The 20,027-nt window shown below is 31.4% G+C and overlaps 1 protein-coding gene across 12 annotated transcripts in view; it reads left to right on the top strand.

Annotated features, from left to right (window-relative positions):
• The window catches only part of NBEA (neurobeachin), a 674,173-nt gene that overhangs the window by 113,753 nt on the left and 540,393 nt on the right, over positions 1–20,027 (top strand). For all 12 annotated transcript variants that reach the window (XM_072795453.1, XM_072795459.1, XM_072795454.1 and 9 more), the window contains 2 exons: positions 7,153–7,350; positions 7,963–8,096. In XM_072795453.1, coding sequence (XP_072651554.1) covers positions 7,153–7,350; positions 7,963–8,096 — 332 coding nt within the window. Of the gene's footprint in view, positions 1–7,152; positions 7,351–7,962; positions 8,097–20,027 lie in introns of those variants that run through there.

Below are 20,027 nucleotides of genomic sequence, written 5' to 3'. Positions count from 1 at the left end.
ATTGGATCATGGGATATTTCTATCTTTAATTTTTTGAGGACCCTCCATACTGTTTTCTACAGTGGCTGAATATAAACTCAAAATGGAATAAAGACCTAAATGTGAGACCTGAAATCCATAAAAATACTTGAAGAGAACACCTGCAATATTTTCTCAGACTGGCCTTAGCAACATTTTTCTAGATATCTCCTAAGGCAAGGGAAATGAAAGCAAAAATAAACTATTAGGACTACATCAAAATGGAAAGTTTTTGCACAGTGAAGGAAATCACCAACAAAATGAAAAGGCACTCTATTGAATGAGAGAAGAATTTCACAAATGACATATCTGATAAGACGTTAATATCCAAAATATATAAAGAACTCATGTAACTCAACACCAAAAAGACAATCCAATTGAAAAATGAGCAGAGCACATGAATATTTTTTCAAAGAAGACGTACAGATAGCCAACAGACACATGAAAACAGACACATCACTAATCATCAGGGAAATGCAAAGAAAAACCACAATTAGATATCACTTTATACGTTTAGTCAGAATGGCTAAAATAAAAAAGACCAGAAGTAAGTGTTGTCTTAATTAATTAATTTCAGAAAACATTCAACCAGATTTCTGATTTTGTCCATTCTGGAGTAACTGGTACTGAATGTGCCATAATACTGTATAGAACTATAAAAATGGGCAAAATTACAAAACATCTGGTTTTTAACTTTTGTCAATACACATACTGCAGGTCTGATATCCTTGAGAGTAGGAATATATTTAAGATGAGGTTGGCATTTATCCTTGATATCTGGCTAGGGCTTATAAAAATATTTCCACATATTCCAGCTCTGGAGACAGCTGAGTTAAGGAGGTTGAAATCAGAATTTAGGACAGCTGAAATATCTAGAATATGTGGAACAGGGTGCAGAAACAGGAGCAAGCTGTTGGGGTAGGGACAAAAGTCTTCCTGACGGTTTCCTGTGCATTCTTTGCCAGGGGATAGAGCTGTACATTTATAGTGGGAGGCTTCATAAACTCTAGCAGAAAGCAGATGTTAGAGGTAGTAGAGGTTACGTAGTTGTTTGAGACTGGAGTGTTAGCCCAGTGAGAAAAGGTTTATGTCCACATCCTTAAGTGCTTAGTAATTATTATACAAATGAATGGCAATAGTGGTATAGAAATTTTGGAGTTTTACTCTACTAGATAGAATTACTAGATGATAATTATTTATACATGTATCCAACCAAATCATTTCTACAAAGTGTATCTTTTATGATATTATAATGATTTCTTTCGCAGTTTAATTTTTAAAATTTCTAGCCTATCAAAGTATCCATTCTGTGCAACTGCATGCATGTTAAAAATTTATTCATATTAGGAGAATGAATTACACAAAATTGATATTGGCAAATGATTGCTTAATTTGATATAAGCTGTTTCTCAATATCCTTATGTTAAATATTTCTTTTGGATATTGGTTGATATCAGTGATACATTTCTTTTATTTAATATTTGAAATATTGTAGTTACTATAGTGCTGATACTTGGTACTTGTGCTAATTTTATACATGCCATTATCATAATTTTTAAAGATTTGATTGGGTGAGGATGCCTAGGTGGCTCAAGCGGTTAAGTGTCTTACTTCAGTTCAGGTCATGATTTCAGGGTCATGGGATCAAACCTCATGGCTCAGGCTCTGTGCTCAGTGAGGAGTCTAGGTCTCTCTCTCCCTTTGCCCCTGACACAGATTATGCCCGCATGCTCTCTCAAATAGATAAATCTTTTAAAAGATTTGATTGGGTGAACAATTATCTACTGTGTTGAAGTACTGACTTTATGTATCAGAATTTTCTGTGTTGATTCGTATGTCATTTGTTGGCATGTTTGTGACTATATTGTTTTCTTTAAGCTTGTTCATAAGGTATATCAAATATTTATTATATTCAAGGAAGTGTTCTAAGCTCTAAAGATTAAAAATGATCAAGCTTACGCACTCTTTATGAGAATAATTATAGATGTAAATGTTTATACTTAAAAGTCAGTATGTATATCAGAAAGGAAATATAATGCAAATACTACTAAAATTTTGTGATTAATTTCAGCTACAAAAGCTTTAGGAACTCTTCATCGAATAAGAAATTTTTTAAGGTTCTTGAAAAACACATTAATTTCAGAGGATGAACAGGACATGATGATAGAATGTGAGAGAGAGGGCATGATTACAGGGATAGAAGCAAGGGAGAGTAGGATGTGTCTATGGATTAGTCCACATCAGTTGTAGCTTCATAGTAGAATACAGAGTAGGCTGCGTAGTTTATGGTTGAATGTGAAGATGATAATGATAGGCTGAAACCAAGTTTTTGAAGACTTTTGAATATCAAAATAGTGAATTTTGATTTTCCAGTAATTTGGTATTATTTAAAAAAAAACTGTAGCAGGAGAATGGATTGATGCTATTTATGTATTTTCCTAGAGAAGTTTGGAAATGTAGATATTAGAGTGAATTAATTTTGATGAATTCCAGATGGATTATTCATTTTGAAGTGAAAATTCTACACAGTACAGGTAGCAATGCTCTCTTATACATCAGGAAATAGAATTCATGGAATGTTGCAATATTATTACCTATTAAAATCAGCAACTCTTGTCACATAATGATACTGAGAAGAACAATAAGTATTGCCATATGTATGTCATTCTTAGATAATTTCAATGGAAAATGGCTATATTCTTGATATTGGTGAAGTTTTTAGATATTAGTATTAGAAAATAACAAATCCTCTCCTCTTGTAGCAATTAGATAAATTTAATTTAGTTGAGTTTAGCAGTGTTCTGGAACATTTTCTCATATTTACATTAAGTAATTCCAGTTTGGGTTATTAGGGTTCTACTCATTGAGGCTTTGCCTCATTAACCAACTATGTTACAGATATCTGAATGTTCACGGTCTTAAGCGCAATATACCATTACATAAAATTTATGGTAAATGTTTTATGAGTGATATTTATGAAAAAATATTGAAGATAGAGAAATATTTGTATAATACTAAGTAGAAAAGGACACAGTAATAACAGTTACCATTTTCGGTTGCTTTTTTTTAAAGGTCCATGTATTGTTCAGAGTGCTCTGCTTACTATTTTATTTGTTAGATCTATACCATAGGAGAGGTAAATAACTTGTGGATGGATACACATCTAGTCAGTGATAGAGCTGGGATTCAGACTTAAGTCTAAGTCATTTTGAACCTAATGTTGTTAACTATTTATTGCACTATATAAAACTAACAATACAGTATTTTACTTTTTTAAATTTCAAAGCTTTATTTTCAAGTTTTCCTGAGATGTAATTGACACATAACATATATTAGTTTAAAACATACAACATATGATTTGATATATGTATATATTGTATATATTGTATATATGTATATATTACCACCATAAGGTTAATTGACACATCCATCACTTCACATAGCCATAATTTTTAGTGTTGTACTGAGAACTTTTAAATCTACTCTCTTAGCAATTTCCAAATATAAAGTATTATTAACTATAATCAACATTTTGTATATTGCATTTTCAAAATTTATTCATCTTATAAATAGAAGTTTATACTCATTGACCACGTTCACCCATTTTATCTACCCCCACCCTCCACCTCTGACCATAATTTCTGTGTTTGAGGTTCAACATATATGTAAGGTCATATAGTATTTTTCTCTGAGTTACTTCACCTAACATAATGCCCTCAAGGTCTGTATGTTGTTGCAAGTGCATGATTTCATTCTTTTTTATGGCTGAATAACATCCCATTGTATACATATATGTGTATCACATTTTCTTTATCCATTTCTACATCTGTGGACACTTAGGTTGCTTCCATGTCTTAGCTGTTGTAAATAACGCTGCAGTGAACATAGGAGGTATATATATCTTTTCAAGTAAATCTTGATGGTTTTTGGGATAAATATCTAGAAGTGGAATTGCTATTGCTAGATCATATGGTTCTAGTTTTAAGTTTTTTTACATAATTTTTTCAAGTTTTCAAAAATTTATTTGAGAGAGAGTGTGCGTATGCATGAGTGGGGGAAGGACATAGGATAAGAGAGAGGGAAAGAATCCTAAGCAGACTCTATGCTGAGCATGGAGCCCAATGTGGGGCTTAATTTCAGACCCTGAGACCATGACTTGAACCAAAATCAAGAGTCAGACTCACATCCCACTCAGCCATCAGGTGCCCCTGTATTTAAGTTTTTGGGAACATGTCATACTGTTTTCCATAGTTGCTGCATTTCTATTCCCATTAACAGTACAGAAAGATTATCTTTCCTCCACATATCTGACAACACTTGTTATATCTTTTTTTTTTTTTTTTTTTGGTAATAGCCATTCTAACAGGTGTGTAGTGGTAGCTCATTGTGGTTTTGATTTACATTTCCCTAATTCATGATACTGAGCATTTTTTCATGTGCCATTTGGCCATCTGTATGTCTTTTATTGAAAAATATCTATTCAGTTTCTCTGCCCATTTTTTAATCAGTTTTTTTTTTGTTGTTGTTGTTGACTTGTTGAGTTCTTTATATATTTTGGATATTAATCCCTTGCCAGGTATATGATTTGCAGGTATTTTCTATTTGATAGCTTGCTTTATCATTTTGTTGGTGGTTTGCTTTGCTGTGTGGAAATTGTTTAGTTTGATGTAGTCTTGCTGGTTTATTTTTGCTTTTGTTGCCTTTGTTTTTGTCAAATTAAAAAGAAAAAAAAAAAAACCTGAATAAAAGGTAGCTCTACTAGCTAGAGCATATGTTCCACTTTCTCCAGTTGCTGTTCCCATCATTTACACATTGCTTTCCTACATATAATATCATCAACATAAGGAAGCGCCACTACTCTACTTGATTCAACTCCAGCTTGCTCTTGGGTCATCCAACTCCTTGACTCCCCTCTTCCTTATTTGGTCTGGGTCTTCCTCATTTGGCTTTTCCAGTGTAATGTCATATATACTCTTCTCCCAAACTCCCTCAATTAAATACTTTTATTTCTATAAACTAACTCATATATTTTATTCCTCTAAAGTAATTAAATCTACTTTTGATCAGTGCTTTGCAATATAAGTAAAAAATCTAGTATATTTGTCAAATTTTATTTTAAAATGATTGGATTAGAAAATAAATATTAAACATTCTGAACATGTATAATCCTACTGAAATACATACTAAAATGTTTATTTTATAACACCAAGGCAACCAATGAAGGCAAATTAGTTTTATGTTGCTAATATTGCTACCTAATAGTTAACTTATAATTTCATTCAGATATAACTTTTTAAAAATTTATTTTTTATTGTAATTGTCACCTATTTTCTAGTGCAAGAGTGACTGAAATATAATCTTTATTTTTAAATTAGAACATGTTTTAAGCCCAGCTGTTACCTCAAGATTGGACAGTGTGAATTTTTTAGTTATATAAACTCAAAAATTTTGAAAATCTGAGGTGGCAGATAAAGTTCTACATTCCATTTAATTGAGAAGAGGAAGCAAAATCTGATCCAAAGTACTGTAATTTTGTCAGCTTTTTTCTTACATAAAAATATGTAAATGTGCTTACATTTGGAAGACAGAAAGTGGCATCCATAGTCACATAAATACAAATTTTTTTAAAAATTTTTTTTTATTTATTTATGATAGTCACACAGAGAGAAAGAGAGAGGCAGAGACACAGGCAGAGGGAGAAGCAAGCTCCATGCACCGGGAGCCCGACGTGGGATTCGATCCTGGGTCTCCAGGATCGCGCCCTGGGCCAAAGGCAGGCGCTAAACCGCTGCACCACCCAGGGATCACCAAATACAAATTTTCATTTATTCATGTTGCTCTTGTATTTGATACATGGCCGATCAATGGTTTGTGTCCAGGTTCAAGGAAGGAAGGCTCTCTGGATACTAGTTTAAAAGCAGAAAATGGGCTAAATTTGGCCTGCCATGTTTGGTTTTTAAATATTTACATTAAATTACAAATTATGTGATTTTTTTTTAAGGAAGTCCCGAGTTCATGTTTCTTTGGAAAGTATTGAAGAACTGGCAACATGGTGCATTAATTGACTTGAGCAGAACATTGAGGGATACCTTGAGACAGGACATGCACTATCTAGTCTTACGAAATCTCCATGAGGCCTGCTTAATTTATACATATATCTTTTTGCCTTCTGTAAAAATCTGAGTTTGGAACATTTGGTTTAATCTTACTGTAACATCAGAGTAAGGAAAAGGAGCCACATTAGTTAAATGATTTCTTTGACACTAAATAAAGGCCTAGAGATAATTAGAGGTAGAGCCTGGATTATAATCCAGATTACTTCACCATTAATCCATTAATACTCTGAGCAAAAGACATGGCATTATGTCCTCGCATTATCCCTTCCAGATCTTAATTTCATTAACATTTGGTTTTCATAGTTATAAATTGAAAATAATAATAATAATAATATCATGTGATTGTTGCAAAAGTTAAATATTATTTGTCTTTATCAGAAGTTTCAACCATTTCTAACAATATCTTTCTTATTACAGCTACTACATCTTTGTTATTTCTCTGTATAAAAGGGTGATATGTTTTAATGAACTTTTCTTTTGGATTTAATATGACTTTCTGATACTTTTGTGGATAGTATTGTTACTCAATATGTTGATATACTTTTTATGGTAGAGACATAAATCTTTTTGCATAAAAATATTTTTCATAGTCTTAAATGATAATCATTTTTCTATATAAGTAATTCATGTACCAGGCACTGTTTACTTATGTAAATACTTTTGAATGTCTAAACAAGAAAAATTAATGTTCCTAGGCATTAAATCAAAATCTTTTTACCAGAAATTTAATAACATCTGGCTTTATATTTTTTTCTAATAAAATATTTTATAAATAATCAAAAATGCAATAAAAACAAAGATATGAAGATCCAAGTGTGTTTATTAACATGATAAGTAAAATTTTAACTCATAGAACTGAAGTGAGAAAACAAAATAATGTAATACCACTGACTAATGCCTGACACTTGAAAGGGTCAAAACAAATTGTTTATTATCTTAAATATTTCTATGCTTTAAGACTTGAGAGTTTTATTAGGTTGTCTTTAAATGAGAATTTAATTTAGTTTTATTTTTTCAGAGTACCTTCAAATTTAAATCTGAGAGTGACATTCATTTGGCAGAACATCATAAACAGGTGCTGTATGATGGGAAACTTGCAAGTAGTATTGCATTTACATATAACGCTAAGGCCACCGATGCTCAGCTGTGCTTGGAATCCTCACCAAAGGAAAATGCATCAATTTTTGTGCATTCCCCACATGCTCTAATGCTCCAGGTAGGTGATTAGTAGCTTAGTTTTATATTCTCATTGAGCATTAACGTTAAACATAGCTAATCTATAGCTCTATAGTTGCTAGTTCTTTTTTTGTTTTCTAGTACTGTGACATTTTTGCCTTCTCCCTTATTTTTTTATTTTTATTTTTTGGCAGTATACATTACCCTGGACTAGTCTCCTTAAAAAGGATTCTGACAGCTCTGTTATCTTATCTGTTCTATATCCTTTGAAATAAAACCAGTTGACTAGCTGAACAGATAGTTAGTTGTTAGATACAAAAAAAAACCTTGCTTTAAGAATGTACTACTATTACACCCCCATATAAAAATTACTTGAATGTCTTTAAATCTGCTAATAGTATTTCTTATTCTAAATTGTTTTTGATTTATAGCTTCATATTTTCAGTATTAAAATCTCAATTTAAAATGCCAATTTAAAAGTGATTTACAGAGATAATCAAGTTTTTATTTTATATGTGAATCAAAAATTTTATAATTGAGGGCTTTAAAGATGTCTGTTTTTTAAGATTTTTTACAAAGTTATTTGGAACAAGGAAATAATGATAACTTTATGCTTCAGGAATTTAATAAACATTTTTGTTTTTGAACATAGGATGTGAAAGCTATAGTAACACATTCAATTCATAGTGCAATTCATTCAATTGGAGGGATTCAAGTGCTTTTTCCACTCTTTGCCCAACTGGACAATAGGCAGCTCAATGACAGTCAAGTGGAAACAACTGTCTGGTAAGTTTTTTTTAAAATGTGTAATTTCTTGTAATTTCTACACACTTACATTATGCCTGGCATAGTTGATGCTGTCTAAATGTTTTATAATATTTGGTTTTTGTCCCTGAAGTACTAATAAAAGTTTCTTTAGGACTAAGGCATATATCTATTTATATGATATTAAAACCTGATACTTATAATCATTAAGGAATGACTTCCTTGAAAATAAATCAAAACTTCTTACCAGATGTTGCATAGGGATTATTATACAAATTGAGGAAAAATTTAGTCCCAGTCTTATCCTTTGGAAATGGTTATGGTTTGGATCATCCATGAAATCCTGTCAGCTTAAACAAAATTACTAGGGTAAAGTTTATTCTGAAGAACAGTAGTTGATAACATTTACATAGTTTATATATTATATATTAGTATTTTAAAATTCTGTTATCAAAGACAAGCATAATTTTAATTTATATTAGCTCTCTTTTATATACAGTTCATATATGAGAATGCAATCTACCCCATGGGATATCCATGTATATATAAAAATTTAGTTATTTTCTCATTAGGTCGATGTCACATACAAATCTGTAGCTTCCTTCGTTTTTATTAAAACAGACCTCATGTATCAAATGCTGATACAATTTTATATCTTAGAATCATTTACATAAGTTAAATGTAAGTTTTATCTTTTTATCTTTTTACTGTGTACATTGCTATGTTAGAGAATTTAAAGAGAAAAATCTATAGGTAAACATTCATTTTTACTCCAGAAGCAGTATAGGAGCGCTTCACTAGTATATACACATATACATGAAGTTTTTTATGGGTCATCCAATTTTGAATTGTTGGAAAACCTAGTGAATAAAGCAAATATGGGAAAAATTTTAAGTCCATTGAAATGTAACATGATTTTCTTACATTATTAAATAAGCTATTAACAAAATTCTATTTTAATTCTAATAATATTATCCCTGTATTGAGACCATATTTATGTACAGTTTAAATATGAATATAAATATGACCAATACATGGGTCATGCTTTCTTTTATATCAGTGTAAAGGTTGGAGTCTTGAAGTAAAAAGGTATCTTGAGATCCTGCCCTAATGTGGTACTACTTTGCTATAAGATCTTAAATAATTTCATTGGGAGGCATATCAGCCTAGTGGAAAGATAAAACTTTAAATTTCAGTTCTGGACTTAAATTCAAAATGTTTTGCTCTTTATCATCAAAGTGAACCTATATACATTGTAATCAGTAATTAAAAACTTAGTAAGATCTATGAAAAGTAGTTGGAGATGAGGTAGTCCATAGAAAACTCCCATGTGTAATTTAAATATTCCTTATGAATTAATATTGTCCATAATTATTTTAACCTGAAATGGAATTTGTTGCTTTGTGAAGAAAAATTAGAAAGGTTATGTAGTTTGCAAATGTTTTAATTAAAACCATCATAATAACTTATACCTACATGAATAGCCATTATAAAATCTTAGTGCTAAAATCATATTTTAGCAGGTTATCTGGTCCATTCATCCAAGGCACATGTTTTTTTTTTTTTTTTTTTTTTTCATTGCTTGTCTTCAAAACTCATTTTAATGTTTACATTTTGGTATTTAAATTGTATTTATTTCATCGTGGATATAGAAGATAATGTAAGGGGTGAGCATTCTATTTTCATTTTGTTTTAGTTCTATATCATCTAAATTTTTCTCTGTAATAAATAACTTCAAATTTGCAGTGATATATATGTTCTTAGTTTAAATCCAACAGAAAACATATAAATAAGTATCACGACGCTAAGAATAATACATATCCAATTCCAAACTACCCTGCAATTCAATTATGTGCTATTTTGAATTCTTATTTAATACTTTTGCCGTAATTGTGTCAGAGCTCTTAATGTCTGAGATTGGGTGTTTTGTGGACAGTTGTATCTACTAGTAATACAGTCTTTGTTATTTAAAATTTGAAGGGGGCCATCACAGATAAGTGTGTGCTTCAGTGACATAGTCTTTTGGCTTTTAAAATGTTAAAACCAAGTAGTTAAATGGAACTTCTCCATCTACTTGAAAAACCTAGATCCTTAGCTGTAGGGCAGGGGTCAATAGGGTTTTTTGTTTTCTGGCTATATCATAAATTCATATAGATGAATGAGACCTTGGATGTCTCATCTTATTTTCAGTTATTATTAAATTGTTCTAGATAAATGAGAATCTATTTGAAGTTTTAAATTTCCAGAGAAAATTACATATATTCTTTTTTTGAAAATCTGTTTACATAATAACCATATGCCAACAATTATAATATTATCTAATTTTTAATTTTTGGAGAAATTGAGCTAAGCTATAAAATCAGTTATTTCTCTGTCTTCTGTGTTTCAAGCTGAAGCATTTAGTTTCCGTGTTCTTTCTTCCACTCGTAGTCCTTTTTTATAAAACTTTTTATTGTTTCTGTGGTGGCACTATTACACTATCCTTATAAATCTTGATGATTTTTACTCTATAGAGGGGGCTTAGTATTAAAATAATTCATTCAAGGAATAATCTAATTTTCTGGAGCCTTTAAAAATAGGCTTTGTGCAGAATTTATGTGGCATTGTTCTATCATGAAGGCTATGTATTATGGTTGTTATATGTGTGGACTTTTAAGTTAGATAGACTTGGGTCAAATTTCAGGTTTACTGTATTATTAGTGTACTTTTGAATATGTTAACAATTTTGTGCTTTAGATTCCACCATTATAAAATTACAGTAATAGTAGCACATTGAATTATTTAGCTTAACCATGGTAAAATACATAGATCAATATAGTAAGGACTCAGTACATGCTGGCATTTGTTATCATGATGACAATGGGCTGGATGACCAACAAGAGTATCTCTAATACTACGGTTTTATATTTAAAAAATTATATATCATTAATCTTGGAAATCGATTGTTATAATATGGGCTTATATATTACCTTATATTTAAACTTCTTTCTGTAGGTGATAGTATTTACAGTAGAGACTTAAGTAATTAATTAGGGCTTATATTTTGAACTTCAGTTGTAGTGATGAAAACTAGTTTTGAACTACCCATTTTCTAGATATAGTGGATTAAAATGGAGGATGTGTTAACTCAAGTTCTGAAGCCAACACCTAGTCAAAGAAATCCTGGAAGGGCTTAAGATGACTTTTCTTTAGCTGGTTTTTGGATTTTGGGTAGCTGCCCATTAGTACTTAAATCTCTAGGGATAACACTTTTTATCATCTTTCTTTAATGTGTAGTTTTAGCTTTTATCATGGCACAAAAAAAAAGCAATAAAATGAGTAGATAAATATTATCGAACTGAGTTAATAACTTGTGGCAACACAAACAGTTTGGATGTTACCTGTTTTTGATAAGTAATCACAATGGTAACTCAGGCTAATATGTAGTTACCATTGTGATTTCATTCATTCATAATGATTCTCAAGCGCTGTGATCACCTTGAGCAATTCTGCCAGGTGATCAAAGCTTTTTGGATATTTTGTCATTCCTCAGGAACTAATACTATTTTGTATTGCACTCATCAGTCTTGGTCCAGTGAATATTGCAAGCAAGAACTAAACAAATTGTCTTTCATTAGACATTGAATAAATAGTTAATGACTAAAAAGAATGAACAAATGATGAATAAATTATTTCAAGAAGTATACCTCCAATCTTGAAATAATTATATTTTCTGTATTTTGTATCTCAGAATGACTCAGTAAATTAGAAATTTCCTTTTTCTTTGATTTGGATGATCAGATAAATTATGAATGACATACATATGTTTCTCCTTTGGTCCACCCTCCTTTTTTTCAGAACATATGTTATTAAATTCTTCAGGTGATATAAAACAAACCTTCCTTGTATGACATGGGAAGAATTTGCTTTGAAAAAAAAAATGTTTTCTGGTGCAAGATATAATTAGGCTTTTATATATCAAACAGTTGAAAATACACTAAGCAAGAAATTCTCATTAGAGACAGTGTGATGCAATGAGCTGGACATTTTTTGTGTCACAGATTAAGACTCATACCAATGTTCTGTTATATACTATCTGAACTTAGGTAATGGGGATGTTTGAGGGTGTGTAGTAGTAGTGGTACTACATGGCATTTACTGAATACTACTATGTGCCAGTCTCTGTAACTGTATTATTTCATCTAATACTTCCTGCTGATGAGGGAGAGAAAAACTGAGTAATTTCCTCAAGCCATAAGAGTTAAGTGGTAGACTAGAACCAGGGTCCTAATCCTGAAAGCCTGACTTCAGAGCCCTCTCTCTAAAACCACTGTGGTGGACAACTCTGAGAATCAGTTTTTCCAGCTTTGGAATGATTTTAATGATGCCAACTTTTTCTGACTGTGAAGTGAGTTAGATAGTATATGCAAAATATCTACCATAGTGTCTGGTACATAGTAGACATTGAATGTGTTTTCTTTCTTTCCTCAGTAAATATTAGCCTATAGATGTGATACAATTTTGTATTACTAAAATTTATTTTTAGTTTTGTTTTAACTCTGAAAAAATTTACAAACCAAAATTCAATCTCAAGTTGCAGTTTAAATGAATTCTTTTAGGTATATAAATATTTTTCTCAGGAAACTCTTCTTTTTGTTTTTAGTTATGATACAAATTGTTTGGTAGACTGCTCGATGGAATGTGAGATGTAAAAAATTTAGAGAATCCCATAAGGAATTTATATCAGTGACTATCATTAAGAATCTTCTTGTAATTTAAATGTTTGTGACTCAGCAATTAGTTTAGTGAACTTAAATGGAGATTTTTTTTTTAATTTGTTTTTTAAAGTTTTATTTATTTTTTTAGAGAGAGAGAGGAATAGAGACAGGGACAGGGACGGCAAAGGGCAAGGGAGACAAGAATCCCAAGCAGGCTCCAGCCCAGTTTGGAGCCTGACACAGCGTTGGATCTTAGGACCCTGAGATCGTGATCTGAGCTTAAATCAGGAGTCGGACACTTAACCGACTGAGCCTCCCAGGGGACCCAAAGATTTTTTTTCTTAAAATATATTTTGCCCATCAGTTATTCTAATGATTATCTTGAATTTTATAACCTCCTTAATAATGAAGCAGTTCCATTAAATAAAAACCTCATTGTAAAGTCCTGATTAGCACTACTGTAATATGTAAACCAACAAAATTGCCTGGAAATTTCAGTATTTCAGTGCTTACCTAAAGCAGATTTTCCCTTAACATTTTGAAGCAACTTAAGAATCCTTTGTCCAATCATGTTTTCTGATTGTAAGTTCAGGAAAAGTTACCTATTATACATACAGTGTCAAAATTTTATTACATTGTTTTAACCCAACTAACAAAAAAATGTACATGATTGACTCCAGTAGGCAAAAGAAGTGAAATCAGTATCTGTTTATAATGATTGTGTCTCTTGTGAAGGTTATTATTAATATATGTAGAATATAATATTTTGGTTTCCAAAAGTATTTATTTTTAAATATATAACTATCGAATTAGATCCCTTTATATTTTTTTCAGAAAGGGTGTATATGTGTCAATTCTTAATATATATATTTGCTAGTTTACCTTTTTTATTTTACTAAATTATTTGAAGTAAAACAGACACAAGATGTATATTTGACATATATGTATTACTACTATTAGAGGAGAAAAAAGCAATTAATATTTTATTTAGTGAGATTTAACTAAACTAAAATGGAATTTATATTGAATTTACTGTGAAAAGTAGTTTTTAAGAAGTAAAAAATAAAATACATTAAGTATCCTACCTGAAACATAAGGAAACTATATGTTCAGATAGCTTCCTCTTGTCAGGCAAGTCCTTTATACTCCATGGAGTTAGCAATTTAATTAATTTGTCAGCTGTCAAGAAGAATGGATATTTTGTTTTATTCTAGAATTATGACTTAGGATTCATTGAGTTTTCAAATAAACTGGTGTCTTATAGTTCATTTTAAAGTGTTTTGTACATTGAGTGATTGCTTTTTACAATAATTCTTACAAAAAAGTTTCCTTTAAATGTAGTGAAATCCATTTTTAATGCTATATTGCTTTGTGCTATTTCAGTTTACAGCAGATAATTTTGCTCTGTAAAAGACAAAGCTTTTGCTTATCTTTGCTGCCCTTCCAAAGTTCAATATAGTTGGTTCATCAAAGGGGTAACTGCACATTATTTGTTGCAGAAATCTCAGCAACCATGAGCACAACTTTAGTGAATTCATTGCCTTAATTTTCCTCTATTTTATATATCCATATCCTTTCTCCTTCGATACTTCAATCTTGTCATAATCTTGCTATTTTTCACATAAAATAGCATTCATTTAACTTTTCTGTCTTTATGTTCCTTTTGAAAGTAAGAAAGAAATGCTTCATTCATTTTGATTTTATGATAACCATAGAGTCTAAAACTAAAATAAATATTATTTACTTTTAGAAGAACTATTGCCATATGCTGGACTCTTCACTTTCAGAAGCCCAGATTTTCTAATGAAAAGTGATTATAATACTAAGTCTCCCTAGTGTTGAGAGAGAGAACGAGAAGAGTGAGCATGAGCACGGGGGAAGGAGAAGGGCAGAGGGAGAGTGATAAGCAGGTTCCCTGCTAAATGGGGAGCTTGACTTGACTCGGTGCTTGATTCCAGGACCCCTGGTTCATAACCTGAGCCCATGATCAATGCTTAATCAACTGAGCCACCCAGGTGCCCCTAGCTTTAAGTTTTTTATAGATTTTATAAAGTTGAGAAAGCCCCTTGTTTACTAAGAGTTTTTACCATGAATGGTTATTGAATTGTGTCAAATACTTTTTATGTATCTATGGATATGAGCATGTCATTTTTCTTTTTTTAGCCTCTTGATATGATGGATTATATTAATTGATTTTTGAATCTTAAACACGCCTTACATGCTTGTGGATAAATCCCACTTGGTTGTGGTGTATAATTTTTTTACACGTTTTTGGATGCATTTTGCTAATATTATGTTGAGGTTTTTCGCATTTGTGTTCATTGGAGATAGTGGTATGTAGTTTTCTTATAATGTTTTTGTCTGGTTTTAATATTAGAGTGATGTTCAAAAAATGAGTTAGGAAGTAATTACTCTGCTTCAACCCTCTGAAAGACATTGTAGATAATTGATATAATTTCTTCCCATTTAAAGTGTGGTAGAATTCACTAGTGAACCCATTTGAGCCTGGTGCTTTCTGTTCTGGAAAATTGTTAATTATTGAGTCAGTTTCTTTAATAGGTATAGGTCTGTTCAGAATGTCTGTTTCTTTTTGTGTGAGCTTTAGCAGGCTGTCTTTTAGGTAACTCATTCTTTTCACTAGGTTATCAAATCTGTGAGCATAGAATTATTTCTAGTATTCCTTTTTATCCTTTAAATTCTATAGGATCTGTAGTTATATCTCTTCTTTCATTTCTGAAATTAGTATTTTGTGTCGTTTCTCTTTTTTCTTAGAATGGCTTGAGGCTTAATGAATTTTATTGATCTTTTCAATGAACTAGCTTTTTGTTGCATTGATTTCTAAGATGTGGTTTCTGGGCCTGAATGTGATCTAGCTTATATTTCATGTGAGCTTGAGAGAAATGTGTATTCATCTGTTGTCAGATGAAGTCATGTATAGATATCAATTATCTCCGGTTATTTGTTGGTGTTGTTGAGTTAGCTATGTCCTAACTTATTTTCTGTCTGCTGTATTTGTCTATTTCTGAGAGAGGGGTGTTGAAGTCTTCAAATGTGACAGTAGATTCATCTGTTTTTCCTTGAAGTTTTAGCAGTATTTGCCTCACATAATTTGCTCTTTTTAGGCACGTACACTCTACAAAATGTTACGTCTTCCTGCAAAATTGACTCCTTTATCATTATATAATGCCCTTCTTAATATCTGATAACTTTGCTTTGAAGACTACCCTGTGTGAAATTAATGTAGGTACTTTTACTTTTTTTGATTATTGTTAGCATGGTATATATTTTTTTGTAGTTACTTTTAATCTGTACGTCTTTATATTTAAACTGGGTTTCTTATAGACAACATATAGGTGGGTTATGCTTTTCATTTTATTCTGACAGTTTCTGTCTTGAATTGGTGCATTTAGACATTGTCATTCAAATTGATTATTTATTAATATCTACCATATTTGTTACTGTTTTGTATTTGTTGTCTTGTTCTTTGTTCCTATTTTTGTCTTCTACTTTTTCTGCCTTTTTTGAGTTTAAGTAAGCATTTTATATAATTCAACTTTCTCTCCTTTCTTAGTGTATCAGTTATACTTAACTGTTTTAACCTTTTTAATGGTTGCCATAGAATTTGCTACTAAAGTCTACTGTCAGCAGCATACTACTTCATGGGTAGTGTGTGTACTTCATAACAACAAAATAATCATTCCTTCTTCTTGTCCCTAGTATTTTTGCTATCATTAATTTCATATATAAGTATACATAAGCATGTATATATGGAAAAATGAATAAGCATACATAATGAATACAGTGCTGCTGTTATTATTTTGAACAAACTGTTGTGTATTAGATCAATTTAAAATATAAAAAAATTTTATTTTACCTTCACTATTCTATCTTTCATGCTCTTGCTTTCTTTATGTAGATCAAAGTTTCTTTAAAAAATTTTTTTATTTATTCATGAGAGACACAAGAGAGAGGCAGAGACACAGGCAGAGGGAGAGAGAAGCAGGCTTCAAGCAGTAGGGAGCCAATGTGGGACTCGATCCTGGGACTCCGGGATCATGCCCAGAGCCAAAGGCAGATGCTCAACCACTTAGCCACCCAGGTGTCCCTAGATCAAAGTTTCTAACCTGTATTTTTTCCTTCTCTCTAAAGAATTTTTGTTAAGAATTTTTTTTCAAGCCAGTCTACCAGCAGCAAATTTCCTCAATTTTTGTCTAAGAATATCTTTATTTCTTCTTCACTTTTAAAGGATAATTTTTCAGAGTAGAGACCTTGAAGTTGGGATTTTTCTTTTCTCACCACTTAAAAATTTTCCCTCCATTCTCTTCTTAGTTGCATAGTTTCTGAGGAAAATCAGATGTAATACTTATCCTATTTCCACTATGATATTGTATTTTTTCCCTTTGGCTTCTTCTAGAAATTTATTGTTATGTTTGATTTTCTGTAATTTGAAAATGATATACCTAGGTATAGTTTATTTTGGCATTTATCTTGATTGGTGTTCTCTGAGCTTTCTGAATCTATGGTTTGGTTTCTGACAAAAATTTGAGAGAGATTCTCAATCACTGTGTTTTTTGTTTTATTTTGTTTTTTAACATTTCTTCTATTCCTTTCTAGCTTCTCCTTCTGGTATTCCTATTATTTTGTAGTTGTCCCAGTCCTTGGTTTTCTTTTTTCTTTTCTTTTCTTTTCTTTTCTTTTCTTTTCTTTTCTTTTCTTTTCTTTTCTTTTCTTTTCTTTCTTTTCTTTTCTTTTCTTTTCTTTTCTTTTCTTTTCTTTTCTTTTCTCTTTTCTTTTCTTTTCTTTTCTTTTCTTTTCTTTTTTTTCTTTTCTTTTCTTTTCCTTTCTTTTTTTTTTTCCCCCAGTTTTTGTTCTCTTTGATTTTGGGTTTTTGAGGATTCTGCTGATATATATTCTGGTTTATAGATTCTTTCCTCAGCCATATTTAGTCTATTAATACTCCATCAAACACACCCTTCATTTCTTTTACTGTATTTTTTACTGCTAGCATTTCTCTTTGCTTCTTCCTTAGGAATTCCATCTCTCTGCTTTTACATTGTCCATTTGTTCTTTTATGGTGTCTCTTTTATCCATTAGAGCCTTTAGCATAGGGCTCAGCATAATATTTTTCTTGATAGTCAGACACTATGTACTTGGTAAAAGGAATTGCTATAAATAGGCCTGTAGTAATGTGGTGCTGAGGTGTCAGGGAGAAAAAGCATCCTTAACCCTATGATTAGGTATTAGTCTTTTAATCAGCCTTGCCTTTAGACCCTGAACTTTACAAGTGTTTCTCAGGATTTTTTCAACCCCCTTTGGTGGGAGAAGATGACTATAGTTGACTGTAGTTGGATATTTCCCTTCTCTAGGTCAGTTAGGCTCTTATAATACCTCAGGAGGTTAGGATTGGTAAACTAGTTTCTCCTGAGGGCAGGTCTTGTTAACAGATTGCTCTGGTATATTTCAAGTTCATTTTTCTTTTCCCTTGTAAGTCTGAGAGGATTTTTCCAATATTTATTATGAAAACCTGGTTAATCACCTGGAAATAAATCGCACTATAAATATAGGGACCTATAACTGGAGGGGTTGAAAGCATGTCTCCATTACAGTTCAATTTTCCCTACCTGGTCACTGCCACAGTGATTTCCACTTGTGTGTCTCTGCTCTGATGACCCATGATTCCCTAGAGTTTGCTTTGTATCTCGCCATTCTTGGGGGCATCAGTTTGCCCTGTTCTTCTCCCCTCTCTTTGGATCCTAGAAGAATTCTTGGTTTATTAGTCCTTTCAGTTTTTTATTTGATAAAATGGATGGACTCATGGATTTCAGGATTTTTGCTTTTAGAACCAGAAGCCTATATATTGGTTTGTTTTATCTCTCTCTTACTGCTGATTTGCCCTTGATTTGAGCAGCATTATAGAAGTGTTCAGCACAGTAAGGAAACTGGAGCACTAGCATTTTGATAGCAGAAATGAAAAGAAGAGCCCACAATCAGAAATTATTAGAGAATCATACAAAGGAAAGAACTTGGGAAGTAGCTCAATAACATTATGTATGAATTCAACTCTGAGCTGTACCTTTGTGGTTCTGATCCAATCAAAGGTCTAACTATAGCAGTAAGGCAAGATAGAGAATCAAAAGTCATTCAGGTTGTAAAGGAAAAAATAGAACTATTCCTTTTACAGATGACATGATTGTCTATGTAAAAATTCTTAAGAATTAACACACACAAAATTCTAGTAAGTTCAGGAAATTTGCAAGAGACAAGTTTCTTACACAAAAGTAAACTTTATTTTTGTGCATTAACAAAGTATAGAAGGAAACCAAATGAAAAATACCTTTAACAGAAGCTCCAGAAATTTAAATGTTTAAAATATAAATGTGCAAAACATGTAAGGACCTGTGTGCTGAAATATGCAATTGCTGATGAAAGAAATGAAAGTATTAAATAAATGATGAGATATATTGTGTTCATGTATAGGAAGGCTCAACACAGTAAAGATTTCATTGAGTTGATCTGTAGATTTAACCCAATACCAATTAAATCCTGGTTAGATTTGTTTGTTGATATACGCAAAGTAATTCTAAAATTTATATGGAAAGATAAAGTAACGAGGATAGCTAAAATGCCTTTGAAGAAGAATAAAGTTGAAGGAATCATACTTGCCTGGGCTTTAAAACTTACTATAAAGCTCTAATAATGAATACAGTATGTGATATCAGCAAGATGATAGACACACATGTCTCTGCAACGGAGTCTAGAAATAGTCCTACACGTATATGGACAATTGATTTGTGGCAAAGTTGCAAAATCAGTCTAAGGGAGGAAAGATGATTGTATGCCAAAAAAATGGCTCTTGACCTAAACCTCCCACCTTGAAAAAATTAACTCAAAATTAACTCTAAATGTAAAATATAAAACTATAGACCTTTTAGAAGAAAACATGTAGGAGAGAATCATTGTGATTTACATTAAGCAAAGTCATTTTAGACCTGACAATCAAATCATGTACATAGAAGACCGAAATTGATAAATTTGACTTTGACTTCATCAAAGTTAAAATTTTTTAGTTTGTAAAAGATGTTACAGGCTAAGGGAAGATGGTAGAAAATCTATTTGGCAAAGGTTATATCAAGAATATATAAAGAAATCCCTTAAATAGTAAAAAAAACCATAAAATCCAATTTAAAAAAATGGGCAAACTTGAGCAGACACTTCATCAAAGAGGATATAAGGATGTCAAAATAGCACATGAAAA

Source organism: Canis lupus, chromosome 24, assembly GCF_048164855.1.
Source record: "Canis lupus baileyi chromosome 24, mCanLup2.hap1, whole genome shotgun sequence".
NCBI classification, from domain to species: Eukaryota; Metazoa; Chordata; class Mammalia; order Carnivora; family Canidae; genus Canis; species Canis lupus.
Note: the sequence above shows the minus strand (reverse complement) of the source record. Positions and strands in the feature narration are given on the sequence as shown.